This window comes from Camelus dromedarius, chromosome 7 (assembly GCF_036321535.1).
Source record: "Camelus dromedarius isolate mCamDro1 chromosome 7, mCamDro1.pat, whole genome shotgun sequence".
NCBI classification, from domain to species: Eukaryota; Metazoa; Chordata; class Mammalia; order Artiodactyla; family Camelidae; genus Camelus; species Camelus dromedarius.
This window is the reverse complement of record NC_087442.1, coordinates 64,181,158-64,192,025: the sequence shown is the minus strand read 5'-3', so window position 1 is coordinate 64,192,025 and position 10,868 is coordinate 64,181,158. Positions and strand designations below refer to the sequence as shown.

At 38.7% G+C, this 10,868-nt stretch overlaps 1 protein-coding gene across 1 annotated transcript; it reads left to right on the top strand.

Moving 5' to 3' along the window:
* Positions 1-283: 283 nt before the first annotated feature.
* CLDN12 (claudin 12) lies at positions 284-10,551 on the top strand. Its single transcript, XM_010978018.3, has 3 exons — positions 284-361; positions 1,831-1,920; positions 7,242-10,551. The coding sequence occupies exon 3, from the start codon at positions 7,275-7,277 to the stop codon at positions 8,007-8,009; it is 735 nt and encodes a 244-aa protein (XP_010976320.1). The 5' UTR covers positions 284-361; positions 1,831-1,920; positions 7,242-7,274; the 3' UTR covers positions 8,010-10,551.
* Positions 10,552-10,868: the final 317 nt, after the last annotated feature.

The window sequence follows — 10,868 nt, the reverse complement described above, 5'->3', positions numbered from 1 at the left end:
AAATATCTATTTGGGAACCCAACTCAAAACTATTTTTATTTTTGTTTCATTTAACGTTTTTTAGACCTATAACCGAAATCCGCCCGGGACTGTGAAGATGCAAGAGAAATTGGGGAGGCGGGAAGCGGGGCCGGACCGCCGGAGGTGGTAGCAGGATGTCGCCTGCAGCTGGCAGTCCAGTGGACTCTGGGAATTGTAGTCTCCCAGTCATCCAGGGCATTCCTGGTTAGGGAACCTGACTACAATCCCAGAAGCCTCCGGTGCGGCTCGCTCGTGACGCACTTCCTGGGGCGCTGAGAGGGAGACGCTCCAAGAGGCTCCTCCGTGTGGGCGAGTAAAATGCCCTGGATGTGAGAAGCAGGTAGGTGTGGTCAAGAATGTTCCTATTCTTGTGTCTTTTGCTTAAGTAGTTGAGTACTTTGTGTAAAGATTGCTAAAACGAGGGGAATCATTCAGTGTTGAAAAATGCCGACCACATTTGTGGGCGTGAAAATTGAGTGAGGAGGTATTTGAGAAAGCTCTAAAAAATGATTTTCGACCCAGGAGTGTGGAAATGTCGAGATGTCTTGCCGGAGCAGCCAAGGACTTGGGGCTTGGCTGGCCCGGTGTGCTGTGTGGAGCTGCAAGTTGCTATTTTTGAATCCCCGTCTGATGCTGGTTGTGTAATGATGACCTGCTCGCAGTTCAAACCCACTCAGTATTGCAGGAATGGGCTTGTTTGAGAGCATTCATAGTCACACAGTCTCTCCCTTGGCTCTAAGCTGGAAAGCTCTTTTCCTTCCCCTCTCTTTCTGCCAGCTTCAGTGTTCCTAAGAACACAGCTCCAAAGGAGGAAAGGAGATTTGGGCGGGGGAGGTGGGGTGCGGGCGGTGGGGAGTGTGGGTTAAAATCTGGAAGCTTGGTTTGCTTTCCTCTGAAGCCGAAGTTTTGTGTTAACAGGCTTTGCAAGGGGGCCTTCAAGACCTTAGAAGGCCAGAAACTTGGTGACTCCACTTCAAAATGAGGATCCTGTTACAGGGATCTTACCGTGTGTTTTTTATTGTAAAAAAACTATTTAACAACTTTGGAGTGAGCAGTTATGCCTGATACCAACTCAAACATACATTTGGAAGAGAAAAAAAAAACTTGATTGAAATCTCTTCCATGCAGACTGTTGGGAAAACCATTCTACATAGCAATCATAGTAGGGCTAGATTTAAATGCCTTAATCCAGAAAGCTCTCAGGCATTTACAAGTTTTCCTTCTCCTCCTACCTATTTGAGGTAAATAGTAGTTGAAGAGGAAGTTGTGCTTAAAAAAAAGATACGTGGAAATGTTTAATTGGCAGGTTGAGCTGTTGGTGGAACTATAAGCTCAAAAGAAAACATTCTAGATGCAAATTTTAGGAGACACAGTGCAAATCAACTTTGACTAGTTTTGTTATCGTTATCCTTTTATAAGGTATAAAAGAAACATCATGAATTTCTTTTATGCCAAGACAACTAACTGCACAGTGTTTCATCAGTCCTCCTTATTCATTCACTATAGTCATGAAAGGATCTAAAAAATTCATTAAATGTAAACAATCTGTTTCCAAGACAGTAAAATGATTTTTATCCTTATTTTTCTCAAATCACAAATGAGAGTTAAATCTTTCTTGTTTATCTTGCGTGTAGATATTATGTTAAGAATAAACTGCCTTAAAAAAAACCCTATCGCCCACATTTTTTGGTATAACATTTCCTTGATTTTAGGTGATTGCTAACTAGTTTTCCTAATTCCATGTGAATTCAAATTGAGTTTTTAAAGAAGTGCTAATATTAACTTGGAGTACTTTTCCTATTTCTTTAGGCCCAGATCATCTCTACTGTGTGTTCAAATGTGCATGTATTTCTTCTGAGTTGATTAAAGTTGTTTTAGAACTATCACGTACCTCAAAGAGTAAGTACATCCTTTGATTATATCTTTTATCTCTTCCTTTTGCTACCATATATCAGATGACACTTTTTTCTCTTGTTCAACAAAATAAAGATAGAGGACAGACCTCTCATGTAAGTGCAAGGTTGATGACTGATGGTTTCTAAGAAAACCCAAGTTACAGATAGAAGAGACTGGTAGTATTACTACCAAGAATTACTAGAGCTGCGATTACAAATGTGTTCTCCTATAGCTATTCCTTGGAAAAAATACAGTAATGGGTCTGGGAATTCCTAAAGCTTTTAGCCACTATTCCTGCTCCAGACTTCTTTGAGCTCTATGCAAAGCCATGGAAAAAGATACCCTTTTGAAAATGTTTTATTTAAAGTATCTTTGATAACCTTTAATTGTGTACTAAATTATATCCATCTACTGCTCTGCAAGTCACTGTGGAACAGATAGTCAAATGACAAATGTGATGTGGGTGTTTTGAACAGAGTTCTTGTCTGATTTGGTCAGTATCTGCTCTCAAAAAGAAAACTCTCAAATAAGCCTAGCAGTAATCACTACAATCTTAAATTTCTGATTTACAAAGGGCTTTACTGTTTATCATCTCACAACTACCTTTGGGGACATTTGAGAAATTTGAGATTCAGAGGACATAGGTGACTTGCCCAGTTTGTACATAGTAGTTTATGACTGGCATTTGGGTCTTGGGTTGCCTGGGCTACAATGCCAAGCTGCCTCCTAGGTGGAAACAAGCCCATACATCTGTATATATGACCTGGCTCAAGGCTGGCGCTCAGCTAGTGTTCATGGATGCTCCTCAGATGGTTAACATATGTTCTTAGCCTTGCACATTTTTAGGGACTAAGGAGGGGTTTTCATATGGCAAAAAGATGTTTACTTTTTCCCTCATTGGAAAAAATATTTTTAAAAGAAAAAATACAAATATAATAAATTAACTTTGATATGCAAACATTAATTTGATATGTGAATCACTGTTAATGGCGAGGGGCCATTACGTAACATACCTGTTAAGTTGAAAACATAAGAATCAACACGGTCATGATTGATTGACTCTAACCACTGTGGAAGTTAACCAGTGTCACCAAACTGAGATATGTGTTTCTAAAAGTATAGGCTGTATATAAATACCTGGGGATGGCCTTACCTTTCTTGGGAAGTTTCTGGGGGAAGAAAATGGACTTTATTTTTAAAAATGAGAGAGACTTTGGCCAATAAAGATGGGAACAGGAACACATTCTAGAAGAAGCTTGGAGGCTTCAGAACACAAGATATGGATGAATGAAATGAGTGGAACTAATACTAGAGCAGATTTGTAACTGTGTGTCCTGACCATACTCATATGGACCTTCCATTTGTTTGTCTGTTCATTCATTTAACATTTAACAAATAATTGAATGTCTTCTGTGTGCCAGTGTTGGACAGTGAATAAAACAGAAGGCCCTCTGTCCTCCTGGAATTTACAGTCTGGTGGGAAAGATAAACACTAAACAAGGAATATAAGCATAATCAGTGCTACCAAATTAAAAATACAAAGGTGCAACCAGAGTGTGTAACTAGGGGCAGGGGGAAGGTGAAGGGTGGGCAGGGAGAGGGGAGGCTTAGGACCAGCCTCCCTGGAAACTAGAAAGATGAGTATGTGTCAGCTAAGCAGAGAATAAAATGGGATTAAGAAAGTTCCAGGAGGAAGAACAACATGAGTAAAAGCTCTTAGCCAAATGAAAAATCAAAATTTGAGAAGCTGAAAAGAAAAGCAGTATGGCTACATAGACTGTAGTATGTAAGGTGGGAGAGTGACACAATAAAGAGATTGAGAATTTGGCAGGAACCAGATGGTGGGATTTGAAACTTTGGAAACTGTGGGAAGGATTTGAAAGTTTAGAAACTTTATCCTGAGGAAAATAGGAAGCCACTGAATGGTGAGAATGTAGTGACATGATTGGATGTACATTTGCAAAAAATTATTCCAGATTCAAAATTAATTGGTATAGCTCAAGAGTAGAGGTCTTCTTACCCTCCCGATATGAACAGATCCTAATCCAAGAGATAAAAGCATTATCTTTTAGTTTTGAATCACTAAACATACTCATTCTCCCAACTATCTCTATAAAATTTTACTTCATCCTTCTAGTGAGATATACTACTTACTATCAAATCATACATATGTGGAGTTAAAAGCAGGACATAAAAAGTAAAGCAGCCAAAGAAAGTTACAAAGAGCAAGGACATTAATTCCAGCTCTGAGGTTGAAATTTAGTTACATCGAGATTAGTAGTATTTCCCTTCTGAAAAATGCTTTGGTATACTTGTTGACTCTCTAAATAGGACTTTTAGTTAATCTCTGGGATCTAAGCTAAGAATACTCCAGCAGAAACAAATTCAAGGGACTGATAAAACACTTGTATTGATTTGATGCAGGATAAATTTGAACACACTTGACACTGAAATAAATATTGACCTATCTCTGTTTATTGGTGTTGTCTGATAGTCCATAGGCTAAGAATACAGAAGTTTATTTATTAATAAGTCGTTCACCCTGATCTTGTTTCTCATTCCGTTTGTGTTGTAGAAATCAGGGGTACAGGGCAGCTTGATTAGAGAAATCTTACTTATATTGATACTCCCAAGTATTTGTCCCCTATTGCTGAAAGGAAGAAGGAATTGTGAATGGGTTAGGACTCTGTGGGTTATCTGAAGGTGTTCTGAACGTTTGAAAGAAACCAAAGGAACCTTTTTCTTATATCGTCAGATCATTGATTAAACCATCATTCTCTTTCATTGCTCAGTTTTTCTCTAACCCTGAATGATATATTTTTATGAACTGGTGTCTTACTGGGTCACTTTGCTTAGTACCTAACAATGATCACTTGATATATGGTAATCAGATACCTGATTCACTGTCAGCATTTTGAGTTCTCATAAAAAGCATATTCTTTCCCTCCGTCTGACTGTGAACACACTGGGTCAAGGTCCAGATCTTAATGGCCTCAGTGTCCCTCTAAGGGCCTAACAGAATTTTTGCAGTAAATACCTGTTGAATGAATGATTGCTTAGTCATGGCTACTTCCTTGTCCAGTTCTGCATCAATAGCCTGCCTTTGTGAGTTGCTGCGGTCTTGGATCAGGGCCCAGTATTTGTTTATTCAAATATTCCTAAAATGACTTGTGTGCCAGCCACTGTGCAAATTGCTCACAGTATCCTGGGGAGACAGGCAAATGAGCAGAAACCAACAGGAAGCTGAATTCTGGAGACTGACATCAGTAGTTGCCTTTTCCAGCATCAGCATTCTCAAACCTGCACCAGTTTCCATTGCTGGACCAAGGGGTTGGTTGCTAAAATTAAGTATATAACATTTTCAGGAAGAAAATAAATTAGGATTATAATTCCTCTATTTCAAGTGTTTTCATCCATAACATTTTCTTAAAACAGTTGCTACTTCTGGCAATATTGACAGAAGACAACATGATAAACAAGTAGTAAACCACTATTAATGGAGAAACTCAGAACTAGTTGTGCTTAACTTGAGGACTTAAAAAAAATGGTCACTTGTACTTAAACTCTGGTTTTTCTATTGCACACTTATATATGTGTCTATATAGGTATGTACACATGCCTATGTATTTTCTGCTACTAAAATTATTCCTGGTTCACATGATTGGATTAAATATACAGATACATTGTTTTCTAAAGAACATTGTGCCCTCCCATTTGAACACATTTGAGAATCAAGTCAACTCAGTCAATTCGGTTTCCTAGCATTTTGATCATGGTCTTCTTTCTGACCCCTTAACTCCTAGGAATGCTACTCCACCATCTCAGCAGATGATATTTGACTCTGCAAATGACAATAGTTTCTCTAAACACATAGGGTATCCAGAAATAACAGTATTTTCAACCTTGCTCCTTTGTCATGATCAGACTAAAAGAAGCAAACATGTTATCTTATTAAAGTCGTCTGTTCTGTTGCCTCATGGGAGGCATGATAGAAGGCAGGAAAAATACATTTGAGTTTCAAACTCTTGAAGAAAAAAGGCTGAATAAGGTACTGATTTTATAATTCGTCAGAAAAAGAATACAGCCTTTTAATTTGAGATGAGAGAAAGGCCTGGCTACTTTTTTTCTTTTCCTTATAATAGCATTAATAGAGATAGGTTGTCATTACTTCAGAAATCTTTGCGTTCATCTTATATGAGCAGTAAAGTAGACTAACCAATAATAGTATGTTAGTATAATAACCAATAACCAATAGTTAATTAATAACCTGAAGAGCACACCAGTCATCTTGACTCACCCAGGAAGTAGTTGGGCAGAATCACTTCAGGGACCTTTGGTATTTTTTTTTGTTGTTTTTTTTGTTTGTTTTTTCTTTTTTTTTTCATTTGACTAACTCATTGGAGAAGAGCCTGTTTACATTTTGTAGTTATCTGGTATGTCTGGTATATAGGAATGCGATATTTGCTTTTTCTTATTTAACGTTTATGCAACAAATGTTCTTTGAACTGGTCCAGGAGGCTAAACACTGAGTTAACACTCATATCACACTTGCATGGCACCAGATGTATTTATGAGCACTTGACATTATATTAACTCATTGAATCCTTAGAAGAACCTTGTGAGGTAGGCACAGTTACTCTTCCTGTTTTATAGATGAGGAAAATGAGGCACATGGAAGTATTGTTGCTGACCCAAGGTCTTGTCACTTGGCTACTAAGTGGGGAAGTGGGGAACAGAACCCAAGCAGTTGGGCTCAGAGTCTGCCCCCAGCCACTCTGCTGCCCTGTAGTGCTGCTTTCCCTTCACCTTTGTCTCTTATCTGTCGCCTTCACCTCAGCTACGTGCTAGTCTCATTTTACATTTGCAAGAGCATTTGAGGCCAAATTTGTGTCGTTTGTGGTTGATGGTTGATGAGTGCTCTGACACTGTATATTTGAGTTTCTGACACATCAAAATGCTTGATATGTGTGTGTTGAATGAGTGATTATTGACAACTGAGAGAATTTCAGATGTGATGGTAAGAGAATTTGAAATTATTTTGGTTGTTCCTCTGATTTGCTGTGAAGAAAATACTCATGTGTGAAGACTGTAGTTGCTGTATGACCGGGTCAGTGGTAACCTAGTGTATGTGTGTGCACCTGCGCTCTGAGGTCACATGCACATGTGCTTATTTTATATACATTCATACTGTTAAATGGAGAGGAGACAAGGGACAGGATTTCCCTCTTTGCACTGATGTCACTGGTTGTGTTACCAGTCAGCACCACCCTTCCTGCTCTGCTGTTGCCCCCTCATGATGTGTCCTCTTGTGTGTCACCCCCTAGTCTGACTGACCACACTGCACAAGCCTGCCTGCCATGGGCTGTCGGGATGTCCATGCAGCCACAGTCCTCTCCTTCCTGTGTGGAATCGCCTCAGTTGCAGGCCTCTTTGCGGGGACTCTGCTTCCCAACTGGAGAAAATTACGACTGATCACGTTCAACAGAAACGAGAAGAACCTGACCGTTTACACAGGCCTGTGGGTGAAGTGTGCCCGATACGACGGGGGCAATGACTGCCTGATGTACGACACTACGTGGTACTCATCAGTTGACCAGCTGGACCTGCGGGTCCTACAGTTTGCCCTGCCCCTCAGCATCCTGATCGCAATGGGTGCCCTGCTGCTCTGCCTGATTGGAATGTGTAACACTGCCTTCAGGTCCTCCGTGCCCAACATCAAACTGGCCAAGTGTCTGGTCAATAGTGCAGGATGTCACCTGGTGGCCGGGCTGCTGTTTTCCCTGGCAGGTACTGTGAGCCTCTCCCCATCCATCTGGGTCATCTTTTACAACATCCACCTGAACAAGAAGTTTGAGCCAGTCTTTACGTTTGACTATGCAGTGTATGTCACTATTGCTAGTGCTGGGGGCCTGTTTATGACTTCCCTTCTACTGTTTATTTGGTACTGCGCATGCAAATCTCTGCCTTCTCCTTTCTGGCAACCACTGTACTCCCATCCTCCCAGTATGCATACTTACTCACAGCCCTATTCAGCACGCTCCCGCCTCTCTGCCATCGAAATCGACATTCCAGTAGTTTCACACACCACCTAATGGGGAAGTAGTTGTTAAAGCAAGCTTGTAGCCTCACATTTTCCTTGTGCAAGGAGCTCTTTTGGGCCTGTATACATTTTCCTTTGTTTCTAACCATTCAATGAAGCCAAATTTGTATGTCTTAGTAGAATAAAGTGCTGCTAGTTTTTATGAAAAGTACATTATTTTAAATGTGAATCATTCCTTTTATCTTGCTTCTTATGCTAGAAGGATTTTTAACCTCCATTTGATATCTGGTCAGTTATTTAGGGGAAAGTACTGGTATCTCATTTGACGTGATGTAGAGCAACATAGTACAGTAAAAAATGCTTGCTAAGAGGAGCTGTTGTATGCAATCTTTATGACTATTTCAGAATGTGTATTGCCCATTTTCTATAATACCTTAAATTGGGAAAGAAGGGCAATTTCAAATTTAAGAAATTTTTTTCAGGTAAGGGCAATATTTTAACAGTAGCCAGTCTACCAGCTTAAGGCTATAACTTTTCTCACTTCTTTCTCGGGGCTAATTGTATTGAATAGAGTTTGGTATTTTGAAGATGATTTTCTTTTGTGAGTTCCTTATCTTCTACCTCATGCCTGTGTTTAAAAATAAAATGTATTTTAAGTAATGTCAGAGAGAATAAGCCTAACACTTAAAATATCTATTAGTATGGATAACATTTAACATAATTTTTAAAGTTAATGGTTCTATAAGTTGTATTATTAGAATTAAAATGTGCCATGTGATGGACTGGTGCTTCCTCTGAGGCAGAAAAACTTTTTTTCCAGATACCATCCACTAAGTAGTACTCATGCCGATGTATATCTCTTAGTGACTAAGCGAAAGAAATAAAAAGGTCCGAGTGGTTTGTTCTCCCTTAGACAAGAATTTATTGGTAGGGAAGAAACATCTTTTCTTTGGTGACAACATTAGAGATTTATTCTGGTCACTGCCTTTTGAGTGATGTGTGAAGTATGGCTTCAATATGACCACATTCACCTTTGATTCAGTTCCTGCCCCATCACTGATTATTTCTTTGAGCATATATCTTTGCCCAATACTTTACTAGGTGCTATAAAGGATACATGAAAAGTATGAGATCTGGTCCCATACCAATTTAATTCAATAGAGAAGATCAGATTGTTATCTGACAATTCGAGAACAGTCTGACTTCACTGGCAGCTGGTCTTCACTTCTCAGTCATTTATCCAGGAATGTATTTCACCCAGAGACATGGCTTTCTAGCAGGCAGGCTTATTGTACAATAGCAGCCATATTCTGAAACCTAGAAATTCAATTTGTTGGATCCTTTGGAGCACCTTCCTTAGCCTAGACACTGTAATAACACTATATCAGATTTGTGAGAATGGGCAAAAGTGATAAAAGAAGTTAAATTGTTCCCTTTTCACCTCTGAAAGTATGATGATGTATTGAAGAGGGAGGAGCAACTAAAATCTCTCTTCTAATGGGGTAACCTTTAGAGGAAACCAGTTAACACTGAGATGAATGCTTAGAAATTTAGGGATATTGGGTCTTTACCCTTATGAATTTGAGCTGCTTAATTGGTATAATTCGCTACACACTGGTACTGTGTTCATGGGGATTTTGTTCTATTACCCATTAGAAATTTCACAAACAACTAGTTGCATGAATATTGTGCCTCTTTTACAAATCTGAGTATGATTCTGGTACTTCTGTGGATGTAAGTGGTACTTTTGTTTCTAATTCCAAACAATAGTTTATGTATATAGCAAGAAAATCCAGTTGTATAATTTTTAAATGCCATCAGTTGAAAGCATGCAAGATTATGATTTTTCAGTTGTAGCTTCTGATTTCCTTTAGTTCTTTTAACTCTTCTCAGATGTAGCTGAGTCTTGATTATTCCAAGACAATGGCATATAGAATTTTGAGATTAATATTAATTTCCCCCTTTGCTAATTAATTTCTGTCCACTCACTAATTTTGTCCAGAAGTGTCAAGAATTCCACCATTTCTTTATATAAACAGTGTTGAAAACAGACTCAGCCATTAACATTCCAGATACTTTTTTAGTCAATGGGATCATACATAAAAATGTTAAACTTTTCCTATAAGAATCTTTTGGATTCTTTTCATAATCTGTAGCCTCAAATTAGTATTTATATTCACTAGGCAAAAGAAACAGTTGTTTCCTTTATTGTCTTTAATACTTCATATTTGCGATCAGGAGCTATTCTTCAAAGCCATCAAAGGAAAGCAAATATTTATGATTCTTTTTAGTAACTTTTGAGTACTCACCAGGCTATCATTGTTATGGGGGATATATTTTTTCATTGCTACAAGTCTGATAATGTTAAGGGCCTTTTTACAGAAGCCAGCTTGGAAAACACCTTAGAAAACTTTAAATGTGGTATGATGCACCAGATTTGGCTTATCCAGCCATGGGAGAAAAAAACCCCTGTGTTTACCTTACCTGTGAATATACACTGTAGTAGGTAATATGTTTCCTGTAAACTGCAATGTAAAACCTCAATAAAACTGCACTGTACTTCTTGATGTTTATTAAAAGATGTATTTTTACAAGTTTCTGTTTCTGTCCTCATTGTCCTCAATGTTTTAAGGTGAAATATTTTGAGAAATGTTCCTCAAATATATGCAAATTGAAAAAGACACAGCCCCACTGAAAGCCCTGTAGAATAGAAGTTGGAAAGGAATCAGAAAACTTGGCATTATTATTTCAGAAGCATCAAGACCCTTTATTTCTAAGAGTGGTCCTAGGAGTCCACTGGACTATTTCAACGTTCCATAAAAAAGCACCAAATAAAGCTCAATGGCCAGACTTGCCTCATCAAGTGGAGTTTTCCAGTGATCCACAATCTTGGAGATTTGGAGTTCTCAAA

Coding starts and splice junctions, on each gene's coding strand:
- CLDN12 (XM_010978018.3), top strand. CDS start 7,275: ATGGGCTGTCGGGATGTCCATGCAGCCACAGTCCTCTCCTTCCTGTGT.